The 27,745-nt window shown below is 42.3% G+C and overlaps 1 protein-coding gene across 9 annotated transcripts in view; it reads right to left on the reverse strand.

The window, feature by feature from the left end:
- The window catches only part of RYR2 (ryanodine receptor 2), a 458,147-nt gene that overhangs the window by 113,466 nt on the left and 316,936 nt on the right, over positions 1-27,745 (reverse strand). For 8 of the 9 annotated variants that reach the window (XM_077345372.1, XM_077345367.1, XM_077345356.1 and 5 more), the window contains 10 exons: positions 23,988-24,151; positions 23,267-23,345; positions 21,809-21,898; positions 18,905-19,042; positions 17,170-17,247; positions 15,865-15,940; positions 11,521-11,647; positions 7,957-8,072; positions 5,408-5,472; positions 4,654-4,775 (listed from right to left, as the gene is read on the reverse strand). In XM_077345372.1, the coding sequence (XP_077201487.1) occupies positions 4,654-4,775; positions 5,408-5,472; positions 7,957-8,072; positions 11,521-11,647; positions 15,865-15,940; positions 17,170-17,247; positions 18,905-19,042; positions 21,809-21,898; positions 23,267-23,345; positions 23,988-24,151 (1,055 nt within the window). The remainder of the gene's footprint in view (positions 1-4,653; positions 4,776-5,407; positions 5,473-7,956; positions 8,073-11,520; positions 11,648-15,864; positions 15,941-17,169; positions 17,248-18,904; positions 19,043-21,808; positions 21,899-23,266; positions 23,346-23,987; positions 24,152-27,745) is intronic. The other variant, XM_077345348.1, reaches the window with a different exon arrangement.

Genomic DNA, 27,745 nt, shown 5'->3' on the forward strand with positions numbered 1-27,745 from the left:
AACATTGGTCCTTGTGCGGAATGGCCCTAAGGTTGGAAGGGCCATGTGCAGCAAAGGAGGATCAGCAGAGACACGGAGCATTCCAGGCAGCACAAAGCAGGCATGCTTCTAGTGAATAGCTAGCACAACCTCATGTAGGCCTAGTCTGATGACATTATTGGATGTGACAGGCTGCACTGTTATTCATCAGCAATGCATCTTCACAATACCTCTAATGCACCTGCCTTCCTCCTCAGCTATGGAGGAGAATGTAGGGACCTGCATTTGCAGTGATGGTTGTCAGTTATGTCACACTTCACTTGGCACCAACCATTACTATTTGCATTGCATACATATCTGATATAAAAATGGAAAGGCAGTAAGCTAAGTTAAAGGTCACAACAAAAGCATGCCAGTGTTCAGTGAACCAGCTCAGCAGCCATAGGGTATATGGAGTGAGGAATGACTCCATGATGTTTCTTTAATTCTTTCACAAAATACACCCAACTATGCTATGAGCCATTCCTATGAATAAAACATTTTTACAAGGATGTCCTTATTTAAAAAGCAGAGCTAGACAGAGGCGTCATAGCTAGACTGCCTCTAGTGAAGAAGAACTAACTCAAATTGTGGGTTAGGATCCAAAAGTAGATCTTTCACATGTGGGTTACAGGAAAGAGGGAAAACAGGGTGATCTAGGAGAGGAGATTCAGTGATAAATCTGGCATGCCTCTAATGTCCATGAAATATGGCTTGTTGGAAAGTAATGTCATTTATATTTACAAATACCAAACAGGAACTACACATAAACTCTAATAATCCTAGGAGTAGGCTTATAGAAGCTTTAAAAGGTTTGTCTCTGAGATTCACTGCTTTATGATGTAGCCTATATGGTTTATATTTTATATTGAATTACAAACCTGAATCCTGAACCTTGATCCCAAAATACTTAGGGTACTAAGCATTATGCTGGCATATTTTGAAGTTACACGTGAATCTGAGACGTATGCTGGTATACAAGAATAACATTTGCCATAGTTGGGTGCTGGTGATATTCTGGTAGCCAACACACAAGCATAGTAATATGGGTATACAGAAATATGAAGTGAGTGGAGCGGGAGTGGAGCTGGACTCAGACAGCTCTCTAAGCCACTCAGGAATACACTCAGTCAGCATAAAGTTACACCAGCAAATACAGTGGTATAGTTCATAGACTCCAATACAAAAGGAAAAGTTCAAGTGCACCTCCCTCCTCAGCCCTGGACATACCCCCAAGCCCTAGTGAAGCTCAGGATGCCAACAATAGCCACAACCAATTCCCCTCCACCCGCAGCACCCCAACTAGCATCATAGAATGCTGCCCAAACACCCGTAACATATTTTGTCTTATAGCATTATGTTCCATGTAAAAGCCCTAGAAGACAGAGCACACATTCATTCAGGTGATGAGCAAGTGTTGTCTGGATGGCTATGTCATGTGCTCAAAAGGCCTCAGAATGTGGAGACCCATTCTAGAGTGGAAGTTGAGCTGTAGATTCCCCCAGGGCCACTCAGGCATGATTCTACCAGTAATGGCCACTGTGCCGGAGGTCAGGGATAATACTCATCATTACCCATGTCTCTGTTTAACAGCACTGCAAGTAGTGATTAAACAGGGAAGAAACCTGGGGATATCACCTTTTTGATATGGCATGTGCTGGCTTCAGCCAGTAGCATGGATCTTGCCACAGGGCTGCTATTTGACATGGCTGTCTCTGGCCTGTCAAGATACAGAAGAGCCACTCTATCTCCCCCATGGTCTTTTGGAGACAGCTTGCAAAGGCATATGGGAATATCAGCCATACTGGATAAGTTGACATCTTGATTTCCTGCTGCTGTTCAATAAAGTTGGAATGTGCTATAGCTGTGTCCCTGTGTGATTGATGATGGACAGATGAGGGTTGCTCCCCACCCCTTCACAATCCTAACCCCCTACTAATAGCTTTGTGAAGTACACATGGGAAGTGGCTGAGGGTTAGTACAAGTGAGCCTCTGGGGAGGGCGGTATAGAAGTATGACAAATAAATAAATAAATAAATAAATAAATAAATAAATAAATAAATAAATAAATAAATAAATAAATAAATAAATAAATAAATAAAGTATGCTCTTGCAAGGGGAAGCATGTAGGTCTCTAGGTTTAACACACCCCACATCACTGCTGGCAACTGGTAAACCATGCAGATCAATTTGGGACAGAGATATTTAGAGCGGAAAAGATGGTGGGGCACATGGGGGATCTGACAGTTATGGGACCTCTGTGTGCAGAAAGGAAGGATACAAAGGCGCATGTCATCAAAAATGGATACATAGTATGCACATCCAAAGGCACATTTCATCCATCACTTGGTTGTTTGTGGGGCAAAACACCAGCTGTGTACCACTTGACTGCCTCTCTGTATAGGAATCAAACTGAGGGCCTTAGACATGCTATCCCAGTGCTGTTCCACTGGGTCATGTCTACCTTTTCAGTGTATCCTGTCCAGTTCCTTATGGCTGGTGGTGACGTAAGTGCTACCAGGGAATGTCTAGCTCCATATGCTGTTTCCCATTTATGGAGATTAACTCAGTTGTTAGGGTACGTAGGACACATGGGTTTGAGTCCAGTCTCTGCCTTGGGTTCTACTGACATATACCAGCCAACAGGCAGACTTTCCCTTTAGGCCACTATTCTCCCTTCTATTTCCCCAATAACCCAAGCCTTCCATTTACCACATAGGCACCCTTCCCTACTGAACTACAGGATATGAGGAATAATGTCAGGGGATGGTACTACTGTGCACATGCCCAGAGCTTTGTAGCAGCCCCAAGATTCACATGGCTGCCCAGACAATCCCCAGATCATAGACTTGCCACTGGCTGTTCCAATGTCTGGCAGGGAGAGACATTGGGAGCATGGTGCAGCAGTATGGCCAGGGAAAGCTGACCTGGGAATGTTGTCAAAAATTGGTGATGCATAAATCCCAGAAATCAATGTTGGAGAGGTAGCCATCCCCCTTCCCCAGAAGACATTGTAAAAGGCCTCCTTCTTCTCCTGACTCTGGCAGCAAGCCAGCAAAGAGGGCAGGTCCAGGCCATGGGCTATGGACAGAAAGGAAGAGAGACAATGGGCTGTGTCTGTGTCTGACAGGCAGATGCCAACCCACAGAGGGAAAAGGTGGACCGGGTGAAGGGAAATCTAGAAGGAGCCACCTTGGAGCAGACCAGAGAGGAAAAGACTGAAGAGCTATTTCTGGTACCCCACATTTTACTACCTGAAGGAATTTCAAAGTGGCTTACAATCACCTTCCCGTCCTCTCCCCACAACAGATGCCCAATGAAGTAGGTGATGCTGAAAGAGCTCTGAGAATTGTGACTGGCCTGAGGTCACACAACTGGCTTCATACTAAACCCGATTCTAGTGTTTAGAGGCTGCCACTCTTAATCACTACTACACCAAGCTAGCTTTTGACAGGAGATCTGCAAAAGCCTGGAGAGGTTTTCTAGTCAGGAGGAGGAAATAATAGGTTGCTCAGCCCTCTCCTCTCTCCATTCTGAGGAACATCCCAACATGGGTTAGTGAATCAACAGAAGGCAGCATCTCCCAGAGGGCAGCCTCTGGGCATGAAAAATAGTCTTTATTATGGGTACTCTTGTGTGTTGTCCTGTTGCTGCTCCAATGCCTATGGTTCCCTTTTCAGCAAACGGGAACTCAGATGATTGTTGGGACTCAAATTCACATTTGTGGGACTCCTTGAAGCAGTTTAATCCCAGGGTTCCTATAGCTCACTCTGCAGGCATCCACAGGAGTTGTGGCATATGCAAGTCTTTCCCTCCTATCTTCTGGCGCTCTGCTTGGGGTGGGAACAGTATGCCATCAGGGAGTCCTGGCTGCATTGATATGCAGTGGGAGATTGTGCCCTTCCATGCCTTCCATGATACTGCTATGACTAGTGGGGTGCTGCCTGGATAGTTAGGGACTTGGGCATGCTTGCTATGCAGTTTGGGCTTTATGGAGGGGTGTTTGTTGTTGTTCTTTCACCTCTGTGCAATGGGCATAGGATAGTGACTGGTAGTACTTATGCTGAGGCAAAGCTCCACTAGTACATCTGTGCTACAGTCAGCAGCCTCTTGGGATTGTGCTATAAATGGTTTACTTATATTTCATCTTTGCTGATCAGTAATGTAATATTAAATTTGCCTTAAAAATATCTGAATATCAGAATGAAATTTAGATTCCAGATATTTTGAAAAAACAGTAATAGAGATTCTTTTTTAAGAAAAGAAAGGACAATTCTGGAATTTCATCCCTTTCACTTTCCAAAAAAAAAGGACCTTGCTAATCTATACCAGTATTTGCCTTTGCTCTGCAGATTAAAAACAAATTGCACCAGCCAAAAAAAAGTGTGCAGCCCAGAAATCTAACCTATAGCTACACACTCATGGTGAAAACAGGATATAAAACAGGTAGCAATAGCATGGGGAAACTATTCTGGAACTGAAAAAGGATCCAAGAAATTATCCAGATAATAATGATTAGGAACTGATCTTCATGTGAGATAAACAAGTCAGCATCAATTTTCTCTCTGTCTTGATTAGTCATCTCCATAAATCTTCCTGCCTTTCATAATCAATTATTTTTAAATTATATTTTACCTTGTGACCATTTCTTTCTCCTTGTTAGAGGCATGCCCCCCGCTGCTGAGAGGCCGGCTTGCTGCAGATAGGAAATACAGGCGATGATTTTTGAAATATTGATCAATTAAAGGTAGTACAACCTGGAATAAATATATGAAAGAAAAACAAATTGCTTATCTTAAAGACTGCTATCCCATCATTCTTGTTACTCAGTTTATGAGTGTTTTGTGGCACTATGGATCTGTTAACATGCATTCAATTTATCTCCATGTTTTTCTTTAAGTTTAAACACTCAGGAAATAAATCCTGTCCTTCAGCATGGAGGACATAACATACATTTATATGGTTGTGCCTCTATCATGAATAGCAATGGTAGGGAGGAGACAAGGCCAAGCCACATATAGTATTCATAATTTATTTATATATCTGGAAAATTTCTGTGCCCGCTCTCCAAGGAGCCCGTGCAGTCATCTCCATAACCAGGACAAAGAGTGGCTCTTCTCCCACACTGATTCTTGGCAGTAGCTCTGGAATGTTAATACCTACACCCCCATGGGCCATGTGTGTCTGATGGGGAAATCATGTATATAAGGACCTCACCCTTACTCTAAACTATGCATGAAATGCATGAGATAGGATCCTGGATCACTTTATGGCTGGCAGGCCACAGGACTATAGTTGTCATATAGTCTGTAACTTTACCACAGCTGAACTTTTCCACACTACATTGATATATTTTATAGCTGCAGAAGAATACAATGATATACTTTACTTTAGCAAAGAACTTGATTTCTTGCTCATAAGGAAACTGTTCTCCTTTGCCTCTGCTGCCACCATCTGCATGAGAAAAGAAGGTCCACTTTAATTTGTGCCTTTTTGCTATAGTCTTCCTAAATTTAACCCTTCATCTAATTCTTCTACTGGACATTGATACATTTATTTATGTGTGATTCAATTTATATCCTACCACTCCCATGAAGTGACTTGTGGCAGGTAACTATTGTCTCTTACAAAACTCCACAAAAACATAAAATCCTAAGCCCCATTAAAACTGATTTAAACCCTGCTCCAGGCGGCAGCCAAAATCCCTCCCCCCTGCTCACAGCCCAGCCTCAGGAGGGCTGCCAAGGCAGTCTGATGTTCCAGCTAACTCAGGAAGGGCAGATCTTACTCGCCCAGGCCTCAACCAAAGACCCAGCAGAAGAGCTTCATTTTACAGGCCCTGTGAAACTGAGACAGTTCTGTCAGGGCCTGCAGCTTACCCAGGAGCTCATTCCACCAGGCTAGGACCGAAATGGCCCTGGCCTGGTTCGAGGATAAGTGTACCTCTCTTGGGAGGGACTTAAGCAGGGTTTAATGCCACAGAATTCAATCTCCTAAACAGACATTTTTTCCAGGGGAACTAGTCTCTATAGTCTGAAGTTCAGGTGTAATTCCAGGAGATTTCCAGGCCCAACATGAATGTTGGTAACCCAAATACATAATAATAACAATAACAACAACAATAATAACATGCTATCAAATTGTTATCAAAATACTAGCAAATTTGGAAAACTCAACAATGGCCACAGGATTGGAAAAGGTCAGTTTACATTTCAATCCCAAAGAAGGGCAATGCCAAAGAATGTTCAAACTACCGCACCATTGCACTAATTTCTCATGCTAGCAAAGTTATGCTCAAAATCCTACAAGCTAGGCTCCAGCAATATGTGGACCGAGAACTTCCAGAAGTACAGGCAGGATTTCAAAGAGGCAGAGGAACTAGAGATCAAATTGCCAACATACGCTGGATCATGGAGAAAGCTAGGGAGTACCAGAAGAACGTCTACTTCTGCTTCATTGACTATGCTAAAGCCTTTGATTGTGTGGAACACAACAAATTGTGGCAAGTTCTTAAAGAGATGGGAATACCAGAGCATCTTATTTGTCTCTTGAGAAATTTATATGCAGGTCAAGAAGCAACAGTGAGAACTGAACATGGAATCACTAACTGGTTCAAAATTGAGAAAGGAGTGCGGCAAGGCTGTATACTGTCGCCTTGCCTATTTAACTTGTATGCAGAGCACATCATGAGAAATGCGGGATTAGAGGAGTCACAAATTGGGATCAAGATTGCAGGGAGAAATATCAACAACCTCAGATATGCAGATGATACCACCCTAATGGCAGAAAGTGAAGAGGAACTAAAGAGCCTGTTGATGCGGGTGAAGGTGGAGAGTGCAAAAGTTGGCTTGAAACTCAACATCAAGAAAACAAAGATCATGGCATCCGGCCCGCTCAATTCCTGGCAAATAGATGGGGAAGAAATGGAGATAGTGACAGATTTTATTTTCCTGGGCTCCAAGATTACTGCAGATGGGGACTGCAGCAAAGAAATTAAAAGACGCTTGCTCCTGGGGAGGAAAGCTATGGCAAATCTAGACAGCATCCTAAAAAGCAGAGGCATCACCCTGCCAACAAAAGTGCGTTTAGTCAAGGCTATGGTCTTCCCAGTTGCAATCTATGGCTGCGAAAGTTGGACCATAAGGAAGGCTGAGCGTCAAAGAATTGAGGCTTTTGAACTCTGGTGCTGGAGAAGGCTCTTGCGAGTCCCTTGGACTGCAAGGCGAACAAACCGGTCAGTCCTAGAGGAGATCAACCCTGACTGCTCTTTAGAAGGCCAGATTCTGAAGATGAAACTCAAATACTTTGGCCACCTCATGAGAAGGAAGGACTCCCTGGAGAAGAGCCTAATGATGGGAGCGATCGAGGGCAAAAGAAGAAGGGGACGACAGAGAATGAGGTGGCTGGATGGAGTCACTGAAGCAGTAGGTGCAAACTTAAATGGACTCCGGGGAATGGTAGAGGACAGGAAGGCCTGGAGGATCATTGTCCATGGGGTCGCGATGGGTCGGACACGACTTCGCACATAACAACATCAAATTGTCTTGAAAACCCACATGTCAGTTTCATGTGGGTTTTCAAGACAACAGATAAGCGACTCTGGTCTTCCTTGGTGATCTCCCATCCAAATACTAACACAAGCTAATCCTGCTTAGTTTTCTCAACTTTTTGCCTATTGGTTTCGTTTGCTTTGGGTGTATTTCTACAAGAAACCAACGGTGTTTCTTCATATAGACAAAATCCATACAACACAGGGCTGCAGCCTGAAGTGAATCTCTCTTCTGATTTCACCAATGGAGTTGAGATGTTTGTTTAGCAGAACAGGAAGGAATTATTTTTCTTGATTATCACTGTCCCTTTGCAGCGTCCACCCATTTATTTCTGTTAATGTGGCACTTCATTCTAAGACCACACTTTATAATTTTTAAAACATCTTACCAAACTCCAGAATATATTGATGGGCTTCATCTACATATCTTATCAGCTGTTGAAGAAAACTGTAAGCAAATCGTTTCTCAATGGAAGGAGTGTCTAATTCTAGATCTTTTAGGCCTCTGGAATAAAAAGAATCCCATTAATTGATTATAAAATATATTTTGTATAAACTCTTAAATTTTCAGATAGTTAGCTTTTACATTTATCTATTCACCCTTGTGCATGTTTTTTATTTACATCAGATACACAGTAAGAGATTAATTTACTTTTAAAATTACTTTCTATTCTTAGTTTTGCATCACATTGATTCTCATATTAAAGAGAAAAATCTATGAGGTGTTAAGAACTGCAGAGAAAAGCAGACAAATTAGGAAATGTTAATCACTATATGCAGCATTTTTTGCAAAATATAAAGGTGCTGCAACTCATATAGGGTTGCAACAATTTTCACCATTTCTTCCCTTGTGACACTTGCTTATACACAATTTAAATGCAATTAATACAAAGAACAGCATACATCTTATCTTATAATAGTAATAATTCTGTCAAATTGCCCTGGTCACCAAGTGAAAGGCAAGGCCCAGAAACCTAAGGGTCTCATAACAGAGTTTTTCAGGTCACAGTCCCAGGGTCCAATAACAGAATCCAAATGCTAGATCAGAAGGTAATCTAAGCATGTGTTCCAAAGGCAGGGTCCAACAGCAATCCAAAGGTCAGCTAACCGCATTCCACAAATATGTCTCAAGCAAGTCAGACAACTGGTGGGTCTTGTCAGCAAGGCTGCAGACATATTAATCTTTAGCTTCACTGCAGTGTTATACCGGGCTTTTCCCTGCAGGTCCCACATCAAGCTCCTTTCCACAAGCTGTGTCCCCTCCTTTATTAATGAGAAGTAGTGGGGCTAGACCCTGTGATGTTAGCAGTTTTCTCTGTCATTCCCTCAGAAGACGAGAGGCCTCAAGATGCCAAACGTGTTCTTCTGAGCTTGATCTAAGCCTCAGCCCCTTAACATAGGAACCTTCTCTGCTCCTGCAGTCCTTCAGGATGCTATGGTGGGTCTGACAGTCCATACTGGAATCTCCTGGCTTGAGAACCCTGCTGGCTCAAAAGACAGAACTGGCACTAACTCAGATTTTGTTTGGGCAGGCTCTGAGACACCAAACTCACATGGGTATCCTCCAGGTTGGTCCATGACACAAATATTCTTAAATATGGTTAGCAGAAAAGATTGATGAGCTTTTAAGCCAAACAGGGTGAACATTTCAGAAACTGCCCTCCCTCAGATTATAGCTTCCCCCCCCCCAAGAATACTTATTACACAGAAGAAGTTATAATTATACTGAAGTTTATCATGTTGCACACCACCCTGAGCCTATCTAGGGAGTAGTGGGTTACAAATATAATAAAATAATAATCATAATAATTTCTACACAGGTTTCCTGTCTTTGGTTAACTGCTTTAAGAAAGTAGAAGAAGAAGAAGAAGAAGAAGAAGAAGAAGAAGAAGAAGAAGAAGAAGAGTTGGTTCTTATATGCCGCTTTTCCCTACCCAAAGGAGACTCAAAGCGGCTTACAGTCGCCTTCCCATTCCTCTCCCCACAACAGACACCATGTGGGGTGGGTGAGGCTAAGAGAGCACTGATATCACTGCTCGGTCAGAACACTTTATCAGTGCCGTGGCGAGCCCAAGGTCACCCAGCTGGCTGCATGTGGGGGAGCGCACAATCGAACCTGGCATGCCAGATTAGAAGTCCGCACTCCTAACCACTACACCAAACTGGCTCTCCAATTGTCATTCCCACACACACACACTTTCTCCAGCATTGCAATGCATTCACAAACCTCCTGGGGTTTCCAAAGCTTTTCTCCAATCTTTCTCAGACCTGGTTTGCGCCAAATTGTTGCCAACAATTGAATTTAGTTCTCTGATTGAACAATTGCTGTATGGCAACCACTTTTCCTGGCCATGTCCTCATGGCAGCCATTTCCTCTCCCAAGCTCTGGGAGGATTTTTTTTTTAATCCAGTACTAGATACTATTACACTGATAGAATGTTACACAAATACGTGGACCACATTCTCTGAATTCCCAGCTTTCTTTTTTAAAAGTCACTAGCTCGTTCCATCACAGAGATCTATGGGAAAAGCCATATCTTCACCATTGCAAATCAGGTACATATATTGCTATGATGCTATCATGCTATTATAATGCCATTTTTAAAAGAAAATTCAAGTCCTAGTGGGCCAGGGGTGGTGAGTAAGCTCTCCTGAGGAACTGGGACAAAGAAATTGCCAGGACACCTGCCCTGTGGAAGCCCCATTATTGCTGAGCTTTATCAGCAACAGGAACAGGAAAATCACATGTTCTTGTTCACATGAGGAAACTACCTAGGATTTTGAACTGAAACTGGTAGCATTTCTAGAAATGTCCTTTAGATCAGTGGGGGGACTGGTCAACGCATGACAATTTTACTGAGGCCCGGGGGGGTAGACTTTTGCCATGGGACATCGCCGCCACCTGAGCCCCTGCTTCACTTGCTTTCCTGCTCGCACCCCTGACTTCCCGCCACCCACTGGGGGGCACTGCCAGCAGCAGCTGCACAGTGCCACACCGAGGGGGAGCCCCAGCCATGGCAGCCATTGGAGAGCACTAAAGGTGAATCGGCAGCAGAGTGGCAGGGCAGCCTCTGAGGCAGCAGCCAGGGAAGAGGATGAGGAATAGCCCAGTACCAACTGATCTATGGACCAGTCCAGGTCCCTGGACTGGGGATTGGGGACCACTGCTTTACATGATTCAAGAAAGAAACTTGCTTACTTCATGAAAGAGAATCAGGTACCAGAAGGGTAGTTAGAACTATCTTACAATTAGGTCCCTGCCTGTCACTTTAGTTCATATTTGGCCCAAAAAGCATAATGACATGCCCACTTTTCTCAACACAGTTGCCTGTCATCATTTTTGCTATATAGTTCCACTTTATCTATTTTAGCAGCACATTGAATAAATGGGTAGTTCTATCCTTCTGCAAAGGTTCCCACCTGTCTTTGTTTTCCTGCCTGTGGATGTAAGGTCAAAGGACATGCTGGCAGGCAAACCGTGTTTCATTCTAACTCTGTTATTCCTGGTCATAGTTGTTTCCTGTATGTTTATTTTGTTTAATTTTTGATCTGGAGAGATTTATTTACTAAAATAGTTCAGAACCACTATACTTCTCTATTCACTTGTCATTTGTACCAAGCCCAATCTGAATATTGAAACATTTTACAAGTAGCTAAACTCCACTTGTTTTAATCCAATATATTTTATAAAATATAATGTTTCACACAAAAATAAATAGCCCTTGTGTTACAAACAAGTTTTTTAGGGAGACAAAAAGACAAATATAAATAAAAGTTATTTTCAGATTTACTACATGATTTTTATATATTCAGGGAAGGTAAAGCATAATAGTGCTTTTAATTTTTCTTAAACAAATTGTCATCTATAATTTCTTTTATCTTAAATATAATTCAATGCCCTAAATGTTTAATTCATTTATATAGAATTACAGTAATACTGGATTAGAATTTACCTGGAGACAACATATCCATTGATTTGTAAAAATTTAAGAATATCTTGTGCTTTCTCTCTGTCCTTGGCCTTTTCTTTAGCTGTCAGTGTATCATAAGGAACAAGTAAGGGATGGTTTCCTCCTCCCACTGTTATAAATGAAGAAAATGACAAGGTAAAACTGAAGAGGACGAGATACGATATGTTGCACATAACAGCACAAGATTTCTAACTCTAAACTGTCTTATTACTGCTTAACTCTTGGCATACATGGAACAAATCTGTTATATTCAAAGGTAAAATCAATGGAGTACTGAAATTTAAAATAAATTAAGTCTGAGATCAAGGAAATGGAGGATTAAACAATTCTTGTTCCCAATGAAAAACAAAATAGTCTTAAATATGTGGATTCTTACAAGGTAATTAAGGGAAGAGAGATATCTGTAGTTGATATTTCATTTTCCATCTTGATGTAGAATAAACTCCTAATTTCTCTGTTTTGGCATGGTAGCGTATTACCATAACCAAAAGAAAAGCCAGGAGAAAAAGTAGGGGGCTTTCCGCACTCCTTCAAAATCGCACAATGGTTGCCAATTGAAATCACTACAGTTTTGCCATTATGCACAACGTCGTTGACAATCTGCCACACACCTGAAACCGATCCGCAAAAAGCGCTTCCTTGTAGCGCTTTCAGGGAAATGCCCAAAAGTGGATTCACCCTCCGGAAAGCGCTACACTCCTGCAACCAATCTGCAACACTAGCGGGAAAGTTCTGTGTGCTACCATTGTTGTGGTTTCTACAAAGTCCCTCCCCCTGGCTCTCTCCTCTGATCTTCCGGCGAAGCGATCACCATTTTTTTTTCTCCGAGCAAGCGGAGATCAACGCACCGGCAAGCCTTCGTTTACCCAGTGAGGCTTCCCCGGCTGCAGTCCCTCCCCAGAGCTCTTTACAGTCACTAAGCACAAACAACAGAGAAGCCCGTTTGCTGATGTATTTTCCCTTTATTTTTTACACTGTTTTCGGCCGAAAATCGGGCCCGTGAGGGGAGGGGATTTTTTTTTTCACTCAGGGGGAGCGTGGCAACGATGAAACGACAGCTCAAACACACCTGCAAGCTGGATGGGTCTCTCCGTTGCAACGAATCAACACAGATTCGTTGCAACGGGTGTGTGTTTTTTTTAAACTTTCTTAAAGGGAAAGGGGCTGTTTGGGAGCATGCTAACGGCCGCCCATTGGCTGCTTGACAGCCAGAGGCGGGACGAGCTTGACAATAGCGCTTCCTTTCTAGCAATTTTTGCCGAGACCCGAAGCCTGTGGGAAACGATACAAAACGCAACTGGATTCCACTACAAAGGCAGGTATGCATAATGACGAATTCCACTATTTTAAATGGCGATTTTTCGTTCAGCAAACAATTTGCTACAAGGATCCCGGTGCGGAAAGCCCCTAGAAATTCCCGGATATTTTGTGGGTTAGAGCCTGCGGAGGGCAGTATTGTGGAATAAGAAGGACCTCTGCAGGGTATAATGTCATAAGTCCACCATTCAAAGCACCCATTTTCTCCAAGGGGAACTAACCTCTTTACCCCGGAGGTAATTATAATTCCAGGAGATTCCCAGTCACTACCTTGATATTAGCAATCCTCTCTGGCTTCTTGATGTGGTCTTGCTAATATTAGGGGCCTTTCCACACCCTAAATGTAGTGAAATACTTACCTTAAGTAGTCATTATATTCCGTCCCCTCCATATGATGTTGCCAACATCCAGCATCTGGGCAGTAACTGGCAGGCTACTTCCTCCATTTTAAAGCATTAGTTGGTGAATCCCAAAAAGTGGATTCACCAACATTTGTAGTGCTACTTAATGGAGAGCAGCCAGCTGGCCACCAGCCAAAGAAAGGTATGGAGGCTCAAATGCACAAGGCACTGACTCGTCCCACCCCAGCTCTCGCCCCCACTCTTCCAGTGGACAAGTGTGCAGGCGATGGCAGAAAATATTTTTTCCAACCATCTGTCCTTTGAAGAAGCCTTCCCGTCGGATCACATGGGGGAACAGGGCGCTCTCTCCTCCCGCTCTCTCTCTCTCGAGAGAGAGGTAGGGCAAGGAGCTGCAAGAGGCAGCCAGCCAGCGAGAAAAAACCACAGGCAAGTGTCCCTGCCACCCGCAGCAAAGGAACACAGCGTTTGTGTGTGTGTGCACACGTGCAAGAGGAGAGACAGCGGCAGCAGAATTGAGGTATTTGTTTTTTTTCAAGTGAACTGCCTGGAGCAACAAATGCCTCCCCCCCCCCAGACTCCCCCCCCCCAAATCAGGAACAAGATTTATTTTTTTAAAGTAGCAAGCCTAGTCATTCCATAAGCGGTGGCAATAAAGAAGCACTATGCATCAATGATTAAATACACAGGTGTTTCGATGGAGAACGACTGAATTAAAAAAAAAAACATTAGCGGGCATTGTGGGGGCCAATCAAAGCATGGAGAAGCATGGATTGGCTGCCTGAGTGACAGGCGGAAGAGAGTCCCATGTAAATTGTAGCACTTGTAAAGAGGGAGAAGCACAAAATTGCAGCATAGAAGAGTGGGACAGCAGGTAAGGTGAGGAGGGGCTAGGAGGCGTGACGCCACTCAGAAGAAGAAGAATTGGTTCTTATACGCCACTTTTCTCTACCCAAAGGCATTTCAAAGAGGCTTACAGTCACCTTCCCTTCCCTCTACCCACAACAGACACCCTGTGAGGTGGTTGAGGCTCCGTCAGCTTTATCAGTGCTATGGTGAGCCCAAGGTTACCCAGCATGTGGGGGAGTGCAGAACTGAAACTGACTCACCAGATTAGAAGTACTCACTTCTAACCACTACACCAAACTGGCTCTGCTGGCGTGACACTATTTTTACCCATGTGCAGAAATGCCCTAAGGATTGACTGGCAATTGGCAGGGGCCAAATCATTAAGTGACATGTCTTAGGCAAACAACAGGGCACGACCTTCCTCTAGCCAGAGGGTTGGCAGGGCACGAGACATGTGCCAGTCCTGCAGCTATCCAGCTGCATCTTGATGGGTAAACAGGGTGCCCTAGGACCCACCTTCTCCCAGCTGGGGGGCAGATCCCTTGCCCATGAAACTCATGCTCCAAGGAAGCAGTCGGTGATGGTCGCCAGGCGCCCACCTCAATTTAGCCATCACATCTGCAATGCCTCGAGCCCCTAGCCTCCCCAGCTGGGGGGCTGTGTTCCCCAGCTGGGGCAGCCAATCTCTTATTGAGACCCCTCCACCACAGGTTCCAGTATGCAGACTGGAACCCAGCACAAGGCACACGTTTGTGCCCACCTTAAACCGATGCTGCGACAAAACATACAATCAACTTAACAATCTGAATAACGGGAGGGTGGGTGGGACACTGTCCAGTGAGGTCTGCCGCAGAGAGGCAGGGGGATGTCACGTGGCACCTTATAAAGGCTCCATGTGTTCACCACCGCATGTGTGCATGCAACCATGCACAGAGTCAGGCACAGCAAGCTGCTTCATTGCGGCCCCGCCATCTGCGGCATCAATGGCAGCTCTGTTATTTGCTGCCGCATTTTTTATTGAATGCTTGAAACTATTTTGATTTCTTCAGTTTACTGATTCTTTCATCCCAGATCTTTATTTTATTCCCTTCAAAAAACTTTGTCATTAATTTTCCTGTCTTGTGTAGGTGCCAGAAAAGGGGATGGAGGTGGTCATGCTCAGCCTATCAAGCATAAATTTGAACTCAGACAAGAAAACAAGTCACAATTACAATTGCATGTTCACATTTCTCTTGATCACACATAGAAGAAACTGAACATTGCTTTGCAATAAGTTCTCTCCAAAAAAGAGAAGAATGAAAAATGTAAAAAGACACTTAAATTTATATATAAAATATACATCACAGCACATCACCCATCGTTACTAAAACAGGCAATGCTTAGCTGCATTCCATTTTGCTTCTTAGAATCATAGAATCATAGAGTTGGAAGGGGCCATAGAGGCCATCTAGTCCAACCCCCTGCTCAACGCAGGATCAGCCCTAAGCATCCTAAAGCATCCAAGAAAAGTGTGTATCCAACCTTTGCTTGAAGACTGCCAGTGATAATTCTTCTATTATCCTATTTTCATACTAACTAACAGGGATGAAATTCCTCCATCTGACAAGCTATAGTTATTAGGTTGTCACTAAGATAACAGGTAATTCAAATTTTTCACATTTCTATACTGTGGGCTTCTCTGTTCTGCATTAACAGACTTTCTGATAGGAATCACATTTCCTGTTCTTTTCAGGCCTATTATTTATGAGCAATGACTGGTATTTGTAATTTTTATAGAGATATAAGCAAAGTAATGATTTACCTTTTGCTTCAAGCTCCATTTTCTTTTTCTTTGCCCATATGTTGTGATAATTTTCAGCCATCATTTCAGCCATAGCCTTAAGAAAAGAAAAATGGGTTGGATCCAAACTACTATGGATATAGTTCAAAGAGGATAACTTTCCCAAACTTCATCTTCCCACTCCAACACCAAACACTATCTCTGGAGGTCAGAGCATCTTCAGGAAAGCATAGAGAACAATGTGACCATCTGCAGTGGTGGAGGTGGGGGGGGAGAAACTGCAGAATAATTGGACCCCTTTACTGTTGGAGGATTGGATCCAACCTAGCATGAAGCAAGCTTTGAATTTCTGATTTTATATGACAGTGTTGCTTAAATTGCATTAGTGAAGGCAGACTAAGTCTAATGAGGTAACAAAGAGCTGTCCTCTTGATGCACTAATTAACAAATGTAAAAACAATCTTGTTTCAAGAAATAATCTCAGACATTATAAATTAGATATTACCATTAGCAAAAATAAAAGTTCACAGAAGTAGAACGTCCTTCAGAAATCCCTGTGGACACCCGGGGCCTCTGCTAAGGTTTGGGGATTCTCTAAACAATATATTAGGCAGTAAGGGGAAGGAACCAGACAAAATTCCTGACCCATCTTGATCTTCTACTCTGAATGGCTGAGGCTTACTTATGTAAAGTAATTTAAACCAATTGATTTCATCCAATTCCTTCTTCCTACAGCCATAACCACACACGGCATTTTGTTCAGAAGTGCCCACAACACTCTGAAAATGCGTTTTATGATTCTGTCAGCTGCCATGGAAATGAAAAGACAAGGAAGATCCACCCTTTCTGTTCATGAGTAGTTGGATCCAACTCAATATACTCTGCATGGTAATTAATAGCATACTGAGAGACCAGAGTAATAAACTGAAAGATTTTCATTAACAAAATGGTTGTTGAAACAAACAAAAAACCCTGCAGCCTGTATGTCTGTGGCTCACTCCATTCCTGACTATGTCAGACACAGCTCCCCTACATATACGGCTCTTCTTCTTCAAAGCTGGTAATGAGAAGGACGGTACCCTTGCAGCCTGGAGCAGGATCCCAGTGACTGGCTTTGATGTTAAAAAGAACTTCTCTATGGCATTATGTTGTACATTTTAGCTAGAATACCTGAAGTCTGGACTTGAAATAGGTGTTTTAAAATCAAACATCTGGGTAAACAGCTACCAGAGACAAGCATGGATCTTACACTATACAAAAATTGACAAAGAAACAAAAGTTGTCTTAATGTTCTACATGCATCACATTGGCTGTGCTATAACTTACATGCAACTCTCTGGAGAGGGTAACATTACTCATATCTATTGCACGGGGAGTATAGCCATGGGCAGTATCTACAGAAACCTGAATAAATATTAACAGATGTGTAAAAGAAGAGTGAACAACCACAAACATTATGTAAAAAAATTAACAACAGCTTATAAAGGAAAAAAGGTTTGTTAAATCCATTGGGCGAGAGGGAATTGACCATATAATACGTTCTTTATTAAACGGTGAAATGCTGCAGAAGAATAAGAGCTGGTCATTATTAAGGTTCTTTTTAATCCAGTTAGTGCACCTGAGTAAAAAATGTTGTATTCTGTTGAGAATAATTTGAGGATTATAATAAAGGGAATGTTGGGGGAAAATTTCTTTCCTGTTCTATATTTGATAATTTATGATGATTTTTTGATAAATATGGTTTGTCAGCCCCTCCTTCTTCCTTCCTGTCACTTTTATACTCATATCTTGTTCTCTACCAGGCCTCACCTTCCTTTCTACCTACTTAATTACTTATCTATGTAAGAAGCCCCAGGTTGTAGCCTGGCCTCTGAGAGAATGTCAATAGATGCCCTGTATCTGGGTTGTGCTGCTGATGCTTTTTAACTCACTTTGTTAATCATTCAAAAAACTAATTTAATATCTAATTTTTATTCCTATTTTAATTATTGTATTCTTACACACAACGTCATACACCTCTCTGAATTGGTTTGCTGGGAGGGCGGTATAAAATGAAATAAATAAATATTTTAATTACAAAAAAATTAATTAGTGCGAAACTGTAACTATCTGTAAACAATGAACTCTGTGGTGCCACAGAGTTCTTTAAACTCTGGCAGGTGTATTTCTTTAAACACATAACTGACATGTGTCACTATTCAGAATGAAATCAAAGGTATTTAGGTTACAAACAAAAGCTGGCCCTCTGGTCTTTAACTTTCAAAACTGCAGCAGGTGCAGGCAAAATACAGGCAGCCTACACCAACCTCACCATTTCATATGACCTCAATTATTTCACTGGGAATGAGTATACAGAAAGATTAATGCCATAGTACCTTAGATGATAATCTGAAAGCAAAACAAAATCTCTGGTTCCTATGCTTCCTGGGGGAGAAAGTTTATATCTTTACTAGGAAACAGAACATACAATGCCAATGTCTTAGATTTCTTTTTTGCAACACAACATGGAATTAAATTTGCCTTTGCTGCTAAAGTCCATTTCTATAATGTATTGTAATTTGCATATCATTAAAAATTAAATCAGAAGTAGTTTCTTTGATCTGTGTATCAAAAGCCAGCACATTTATAAGATAGTGTCACTACAGTGAAAAAATCTGGCTGTACTAGCCGGTATGAAACAATACAAAAAATAAATAGTCAGGCAGCTTTACTAATACATGACAATATGACAGAAGTAATCTCAAAGGTGCAGCTATACTGCAGTGAACTCATAAGCAGTGTTACACTTCTAAGGCCAGTAAGCTCAGTGGACTCATCAACAGACTCAGAAGGGAAGGATTCTGCTAAGGAGGGCACAGTCAAGCTCTTACAGTAAGAGTAAACATGAGTCTTATGGAGCAATGAAAGGAACTACCGCTACAACAGCAAACAGATCCAAAGATGAATTCATGTTGGAGCTAAGATGCCAAGTCCTTTGCCCAGTAACCACATTAACCACAAGCTCCATGAAATACAATTATTCAAGTCAAATCCTAAGAAAAACTTACAGAATGATACGTACCTGACTTGTCTGTGAAATACGCCGTGGCCTATTATAAAGAGCCATAGTATCTCCTTCCCTTGTTCTTTCAATCCTCCACCCCCAAGCAAGCATGGTTTTCAGAGACTCTTTGATTGGCCATCTATAAATTTCTTTTTCCTATGGAAAAAACATATATAATATCTTGCCAGACATCAAGTAGCTTTAACGGGAGACAAAGCATTTTTCTTCTTTTTTAATTTGCTGTTTATTGAATTTACTAGCAGCAAAGCCTGGTACAGCCAGGAATGCACTGGGCACTAGGAAGGGATGTGTGTACAGAAGGTCCCCATCCCTCTACCCCCTGCCAGCAGAATCTGGCAGGCCCCCATTCATCAGTGGTATTGACATGCTCCGCCCCCTCTCTCCACAGGCACATGGCAAGGGCTGGGGGCTGGCTGGCACCTTGCAGCCCGCCGTTAAAGCGGAGAGTAGCGTGCCGCCTTCAGCACTGGAAGCCATTCGTGTGTGGGCAGGGGAACTGCCAGTGTCCCCACCATCCTGACAGCACCAGCACTCATCCAGTGGGGAGGCAGGTGGGTAGCATGGAAGTGTCTCATATGCGGGACTGGGAGATGGCACAGAAGGTCCTTCTGCCCTGCAGGCACTATCACTCACCCCACAGGAAGGCAGGCAGGCAGCAGGGAAGCATCTCATGGCTCCAACCCTGCATGGGACCGGCAAGCCACGTGGAAGACCCCCCCTTGTTGCAGCTCAAAATACATGTAGCTGGAAGGTGGGACCAGCATTCACCAGCACTGCTCCCCACCCCATGGGATAGTGGATAGGTCGTGCAGAAGCATGTGGTGGACCTGTGGAGGCTGCAGCGGACATGCTGGGGCTGGGGGCAGGCATTGGCATGGCTTTCTGTGGTGCCCCCAACCCAGATGGGTGCCGTTGAAGCCTGTGCAGACCTAAGTAAGCTGTTTGGTGGGGGGGGGGCATTTGGAGGCCTCCCATCATAGCAGTAGGTGGCCGTTTCCTGGGCTCCCACACTCAAGATATCTGGAAGATAGGTGGCTTGAAAGGCCACACTGGTCTCCCTGGGGCTAGCCTGCAGGTCACCCTCTCCTCCTCTCCCAGCCACCCTGCTCGGCCAGTGTACCTGGCTGCCAGCTTTTCCTGTAGGTGGAAGGAGAAGTCTGGGGATTTCCACATCCTTTAAAAATAGTGAGATACTTACCTTTTGTTATCGCTATATTCTGGCCCCTCCACAAGACGTTGCCAACGTGCAGCCTCTGAGCAGTAAATGGCCGGCTACATCCTCCATTTTAAAGCACTTTTTGGTGAATCCCAAAAAGTGGATTCACCAACATATGTAGTGTTACCTGCTAGAGAGCAACCAGCAGGCCACCAGCAAAAAAAAACTGTATGGAGATGAAGAAGATCTATCTCTGCCTCCAATGTCCTGCCCGCACACCCGCTTCCCTCTCCCTTTTCCTGGGGATGGGAGTTTTTGGGGGTTTTTTAAGTGAACTGCCTGGAGCAATGAATAGGCATTCAATCATGCAGACAAAGCCAAAAAAAAATCCCCAAAGTTGTAGCACAAAGCATGCCTCTCTGAGCTTCCCCCCAGTCAGGAATGAGATTTTTTTTAAAGAAGCAAGACTTGTGATTCCATAAGTGGTAGCAATAAAGAAGCACTATGAATCTATGATTAGATGTATAGGTGTTTCAGCGGAGAACTATAGTTTTTTTTTTTAAACGCATATCACAGGATCCTTAAAACATGGAGAAAGGGGATTGGCTGCCTGGCTTGATTGACAGGTGGTAGAGAGTCATTTATAAATCGCGTTGCTCTCTTCCACCATTTCCAGCAGCACTTGTGGAGGGGGAGAAGCACAAAATGGTGGCAGAGAAAAGCAAGACAGCAAACAATGAGGAGGGGCTGGGAGGTGCAATTATATATAGCATTACGCCACTCAGCTGGCATAACAATATTTTAACGATGTGCGGAAATACCCTAAGAGGTGGTCAGGGGCAGGGCATTCACCATCAAAGTGGTCCTCTGGGGTGAGTGACATCCCAGAGGGCCAAAGAAGTGTCAAGGGCAGTACCGTACCTGATTGGTGCTTTGGGGCGAGTGACCTCCCACAACCTTGGTCACATTTTATATATGTTACAGATATTATATACCACTCCTCTCGGATTTGCCTGGTACGGTTCACTCTTTCTTTAGAGAAAAAGTGGCTTACATATGGCTCCCAGTAGCTTTCCATTCAGGGAATATCACAGTTCCCTGCAATAGCAGGCCTGCAGATGAGCTTTTCACTTTAAATTCTTGTCTCTGGTGCTGTTTCCTTTATTCTAATGGTGTGAGTGCTCTAGGTGAGCTAATTACTTGTTCTTTTGTCACCACTGATGGCTCAGGTATGGGAGGTTGGGTATCAAGATGTGAACCTTGTGCAGACCTCTCTCCAGGAACTGTGTTTCAGGCTGCTTGCTGGTAACATTTGGATCCCAACTTGCTAAGTGTGTCTGTATGGAGCTCGATTCCTAGTCTCTTAAAAAGTCCTCCTGTGTTGAGGGCAGATTCATGAGACTTGACCAGACCTGCTTATATGCAACACAGTTATGGGATCATAGTTTTCAGCCCATATCTTGGACCAACTGTTGTAAATCAATAATTTAAATCTTGAACCATATATGCATCATAATAAGAAAAGAGGATGGCATGTAAAACAGTGGGATTTACGGGGGAAATTACTGTGCATTGTACTAGCATCCTCAGACAATAGTCATTCTGTTTAGGAAAAATAGCTTGGTTTTGTGGTAGATACTAATAAATTTCTCTATTAATGGGGGGAAGAAGACCCACCCGGAAATAGGTCCTTTCTCTTTCAGGAAGCAATTAGCATAAACAAAATGATACACAAAACTTCTTACCTTTTCTGATAAGAGTTTATATTGTTTCATTAACGGCTGCACTTTGGAAGATTCAGAGTATGTTTCACCATACATCCACCCATTTGCAAACTGGCAAAATTAAAAGAAAGGGATGAGGAAAAACCAACTGATGAGGAATCTTGATGTTTGTCTTTATAGCTCAGCTATCTTTAAACCGCTCCTGCGGAGCGGATTAAATAATCGGTTAAGGGCACCTAAGGAGGGCCCTGTCCGTGATGAGGAAGGGTGCCGATAGGCCCCTTCCTCATGACTGACAATCAGAGAGCCCAATCAGCAGGCACAATGCGCCTGCCGATTGGCCCCTCCGAGTGTCAGTCCAGCGTATAAATATAGTTTAACTATTGTTTTGTATAATATCAGTAATTCTTTCTCTTTAATTGGATAGTTATCAACTGACACCCATTTGTACACTCATTTGTACACAAATATAATGTCATCTCCCTTATTTATCATTAATTTCTCTTTTATGGCTGCAACAACCCAAATCCTTCACTGAAAGTCTTTATATAATAACTCATATGTTTTAAAGAGTCCAATTTAAAATCTTGCTGATGTTGTTTGGGGTGAATTATCATCCTAGTTGTACTTTTTTTGGCAGAATGCATAAAGAAGTGGCTCTAGCCTTCTTTATTATTTTAGGATACTATAGCCTGCACCCTACTAAATCACACCTCTAAAGCACAGTTACTTTCTACTTAAAGTATTATTTCTGTAAACAAACAAACCTCCCAGGGTATAAAACAATCCCAACTATCTATTGATATTGTTATTGGGGTGCCTTGTTAGTCCAACCAAGAAAATGATTTGGGGTAAAAAAAAATCCATGTATATTTTTACAGAAATCATTAATTTATAGAAAAATTTTGTGACTTCTGGAAAGATACAGCCCCACCTGATGACATAATTGCCCTCTCCAAATAGCATAAAGAACATTTACCAGCTCAGATATGTTTCTTGGGGAAGCAAAAATACCCTAGATACAAATAGCATTAGCAATTATTAATGTAAGAAGTTTTCCACCTTGTGTGAAAGTGTGTTTCTAAATTCTGTCTTCTGACACTGGCTGTTAGCTGTAGGTTTCTTTCATGAAAATCACTGGTCTGTGCAAATTTTGCCTACTCTGCTCTTCCAGATGTATCTGTCTCAACATGATATTATAGAAGATAACCATGTACATCTTTGGTGATAAAAATGACTAACTCCTTCTTTAACAATAAACATATTAAATAAATTGGTCACTACAAATGTAACAATAGGTACTAGCATTTACTGAAACAAGATGAGAATTTTTTTTTTAATATTAGGATTAAAGAAGAGAAATAATTCAAAAAACAAAATGTTATCAATACCAACATGAAGAACATGTTTGTAAGCTAGTCAGATGGAGTCTTAGTATTTTAAATATGAGTAGACAAAAATAGGTTCAATGCATTTTACCTTTTCCATGCACCATTTATCATGGGAATGTTCAGCGTATTTGTTAAGAAAGTAATCTAGCTTTTCAGGAATTGTAATGCTAGGCAAGAAAACAAAACAAAAAAATAAATAACAATAATCTCCCCATTAGGCTACAATATTTGAACTTGCATTTCAATTTCAAAGCACTGATACCAGGGTAAAATAATTATTTGCATTTTACCCTCTTTTTGGAAGGATAAATTTGAAAAATGTATAATTTTACAATTGATTGGTATAATAGGAAGCACAGGAATGTCTACTAATTAATGAAGATAAAGCAAAAAAATTTCACATTCAATCAATTAAATGTTTGAATAAATTACATTGATCTACAGATTTTCAGAAACATACTTAAGGGTAAACTACTACACGGTTATTCCATTTATTGCTTGACATAGTTGCTTTGTAAGATGAAGGCTAGCTATTTCAAAAGCTCCACAGTAATGAAGATGTCATGTATTTTGCAATACATTATGTGTCTGTGTGGTGGGGGGGGCAAAGTTCAATGTATTGCAAAATACATATATATGTGTGTGTGTATACATACATATACATGTATGTATTATGTATTATGTATTATGTATTATGTATTATGTATTATGTATCATGTATCATGTATCATGTATCATGTATTATGTATGTATATGCATGTGTGTGTGCATAAAATATCAAAATAACCTACAGTTGGATAAATTCTTACTTAGAAGTATCAACAGGTTGTGGGTTAAAGTTCCCATCCGAATCCATGGAAGCCTGCTTTTCCATTACGCCAACATAATTTGATTCCATGTAATCAGGAGGTAAAGCACCTGCCACTGCACTCAGGCAGGGCAAAGCTAGTTTGAATAGTTCATGTTCGTATTTCTGCAAAGAGAAAGCAGAATGCAATGGACCTAGTACTAAACTGAAATAGTTTCCATTCTGATAAAAATCTAACTGCCCATATGAATCAGAGCAGAAAATTAAATATAGGACTTACCTGAAGGTCTCTTCCCTTCAGTGGGACAAAGTTCTCCAAAACTGGTTAGGTCATGCCTCCACTCACTCCAAACAGGGCTATGCAAATTAGTATGCCTCTCCAGGACGAGAGTGGGCTGTCCCAGGCATAGAATAGCTAAGCTCCTCAGTACAATAAACATGGTATAACTTTAATCACCTTAATAACTTTAATCAATGTCCATCACATAAATATCTACTGATGAACATAAACTTGCCAAATTTAAATCACTTGTCTGTTTGCCTTCTGTGCACCAGTATCATCCCCATCCTACCGCACTATTTGCCTTGTTGCTGTCAGAAGAAATCCTTGTTAGAAGGGCATTTACCATTTCCTTAAAGGTATCAATTTACTACTGGGAACTAAGAGGCCCTTTATTGAGTTAGTTATTTTAAAACTGACTTGGAACCCATCTGAATCATCTGGATATAAGTGGACACTTTGGGTTCTGCATTCCTCAGGTCTTTGTCATGAATCAAGAATGCACTTTCCTTTGTGTGATGGCTGTGATCAGAGGTACCCTAATTTATATAGTAAAGATTCTTTGTGGTGAAGGGAGGCCCAAAGTTAAGGTCCTTAGATGGAAGTGTTGTTCCATGAATGCATGCCTGAGATATTATTTAGGAATGCCTCCAAGAAAGTTAGGAAATCAGGTAATCATTCCTCTGCATAGCCTGCAAGATGTTGTACAGCGCTTCTATTCTGATTTCCATGGGACTAGGGATAGAACAGATCATGCGCCCTTGTAGCGATGAAGGGATGGAGCCTGCTCTATTGTCCCTATGCCCAAGAGATACTATATAGTCCAACTTCCTCTTGTTCCATGGGATTGGACAATGTAGGAATCTGTGAAGAAGAAAACACTTTATCTCCCCTATCCATGCCCCAGGCTATATCAGTACCCTCTGGGTATGCGAAAAACATGTTTCTGCAGTTACTACTCTTTCCACAGGCACTTGTTACATGGCCCTTCCCTAACAGAAAACCTTCCTGAGAACCTTTTGGTGATCAGGCAGGACTTGGAAATCATGTTCATATTCCTAAATTTCCATCCCATAATGGTCCTAATCAGGATGATTACATTTTGGATGATAACTGTATAGCATCCTAAAGGTGCATCCTCAACAGACTGACAGACTATTTTCAAACAGTATTTTTCAGTTGATTTTAAAGAACCATGGGAACTGGTTCAGGATCTTATAGCAAGCTGTCAGCCCAAATGACTGCTATCCCAGCCAGATAGGGCCAAATCTATAATGGATGGACAGAAAGGTAGCTTTGTAAGATAGCTTTGTAAGCTTTCATGCAGCTTTCATTAATAAGGGCATCTCCTGAAGGCACCTTTTAGGTCTTGTCTTGCCTCATCTGTAAGACCTTTCAGTAACTGAATGTAAGGATACTCCCTCACCTGGGAGTGTCCGCTCAGCTTTTCTCACTTCATCAAAGTTTCCAGGAGGTAAGCAAAAACAGTCAAATACTTTGTAGAGGCCTTGTCCATCTCAATCTCATAATTTGCAGAGTTCTACTAGGGCATTTGTGTTTGTGGGGATGTCCCCTTACCAGAATATTCTCCCTTCAAAACCCTCTTTCTTGTGGCCAGACAATCCTCTGTTGCTGTTAAGTTAGAGGAGTCTGAAGCTGGAGGAGGGGGAGGGACCTTGTTCTAGATATTTCTAAAGAACTCCTCTATTACCACAATTAACCAACTGTTCAGCAGTTTTTATAGCTCCCTCAGATTTACTGGCACCTGCTGAAGTTTATTAGCCATGCAACTGTTGGGTTTCTCATTCCTGCATACCCCCAAACTGCCCACAGTGGCCCTATGCAGGTGGGGAAGAAATTAAAAATGGTGGTCCCACCAAAGTTGCAATTCCTGACCTTGGGTCTTATGAGCCAAAGCAGCCTGGATTGTAAAGGGACCCTGGTGACATAGTCCCTTCCCATGTTCTGGCGCTGTGGGCTGGATATTATTCTGTACCTACCTCCTGGGTTGGCTGCACTGTCACACTTTACTCCATCCCCCCCCCCCCAGACTGTGGTATATGGCTACTTCACCAAAAAATTGTGAGAATCGGATTGTCGAAAAAGATTTCTCCTTGCCCAGGCTCAATCCTGGGCAATAAGAGAGAAGTGTGTGCTATGACTATAACTGTGGGCAATTCATTGAAAGGACCATGGCCTCATCCCCTTTATGGTCTCTCAATAGCATGGACTTATTTCCTTCAGCCCAGGCAAGACCCGCCCCCCCCCCCCCAAGACTGAATACACAGAGAGTGGGTGAGGCTTATCCAGGATCTTCCTCTCTTCTGGCTATTCAGCCTTAATACTGGGTGGTAACAGAGAAGTGTGTGCCATCACTGCAACTGCGGGCAGCCCAGCAACGGGACCAGGGCCTCATCCTCTTTATGGTCTCCTGACATCATTGGTTTATTTCCTTCAGTCTATGCAAACCCTCCCCTAAGCCTATTCTTGGACAGAACATGAGGCTTATTCAAGATCTTTTCCCTTCTGGCTGTTCAAGGTCAGAGAGATTCCTTTTTTTTTCTCTATTCACAACCATGGATGACTTTTTGTTTCCATAGCCACTAATAGGTCATTACAAGCAGCTTGGAATCTGTGTTCTGAACGTCCTGCTGCATGGCTATTGAAACTGGAAGGAACAGCCGACTTTCATTCTGGAGAAGCTTACTAATTTGCATAGCCCTGCTTAGAGTGAGTTGAGATGTAACCTAGCCAGTTTTGGAGGATTTCCCCCACTGAAGAAGAATCATCTATTACAGCAAGCTGTATCACACAGTGATCAACCCATTGCCTTGGATAGCAAACCGAACACAGGTTTTCCACTGATAGTACCTCCTAGCACCTATTGTCAGAGATTTACAGTGCTATCCTAATCAGGTTTACATCTTTCTAAGTCCACTGACTTCAATGGACTAAACAGAATATAACACTGCTTAGTATGATACTGACACTGCTTTTGTATGTGGAGGTTCCCTTTAGTCATCTTTGCTAGTAATCACTGATGAATCTATCCAATCTTCTTTTAAAGATATTAGTGATCATAACATCCACGGTCAGAGAATTCAATAATTTAATTAGTGACTGAGTGAAGGAGAACTCTTCATAAATTCATAAATTTGGCTATGATCTCTTGTGCTTTCATCTGACATGATGTAGCTCCACTCTGAGTAAGTACACTTGATTAGACATGGGTCCTTTATTATTTTTCACAGCACTACAGCATTCAGTGTTCCAAAGTGTAGTACAGACCTATTTGGATTGATTATCTGCATACAAGTTTTGAAAGTGAAGGATGAAAAGTGTGTGTGTGTTTCTTTTTTTCTGTCATTCCCAGTTTCTGGCCCATACTGGTTACAGCTGCAGTAGAGGGATTTTGACTGCCATCTTGATATTATTAGGGTTTTGGGGGTGGGGGGTTCATTGTTTTATTGTGGTAATGT

Source organism: Paroedura picta, chromosome 1 (assembly GCF_049243985.1).
Source record: "Paroedura picta isolate Pp20150507F chromosome 1, Ppicta_v3.0, whole genome shotgun sequence".
Taxonomy (NCBI): Eukaryota; Metazoa; Chordata; class Lepidosauria; order Squamata; family Gekkonidae; genus Paroedura; species Paroedura picta.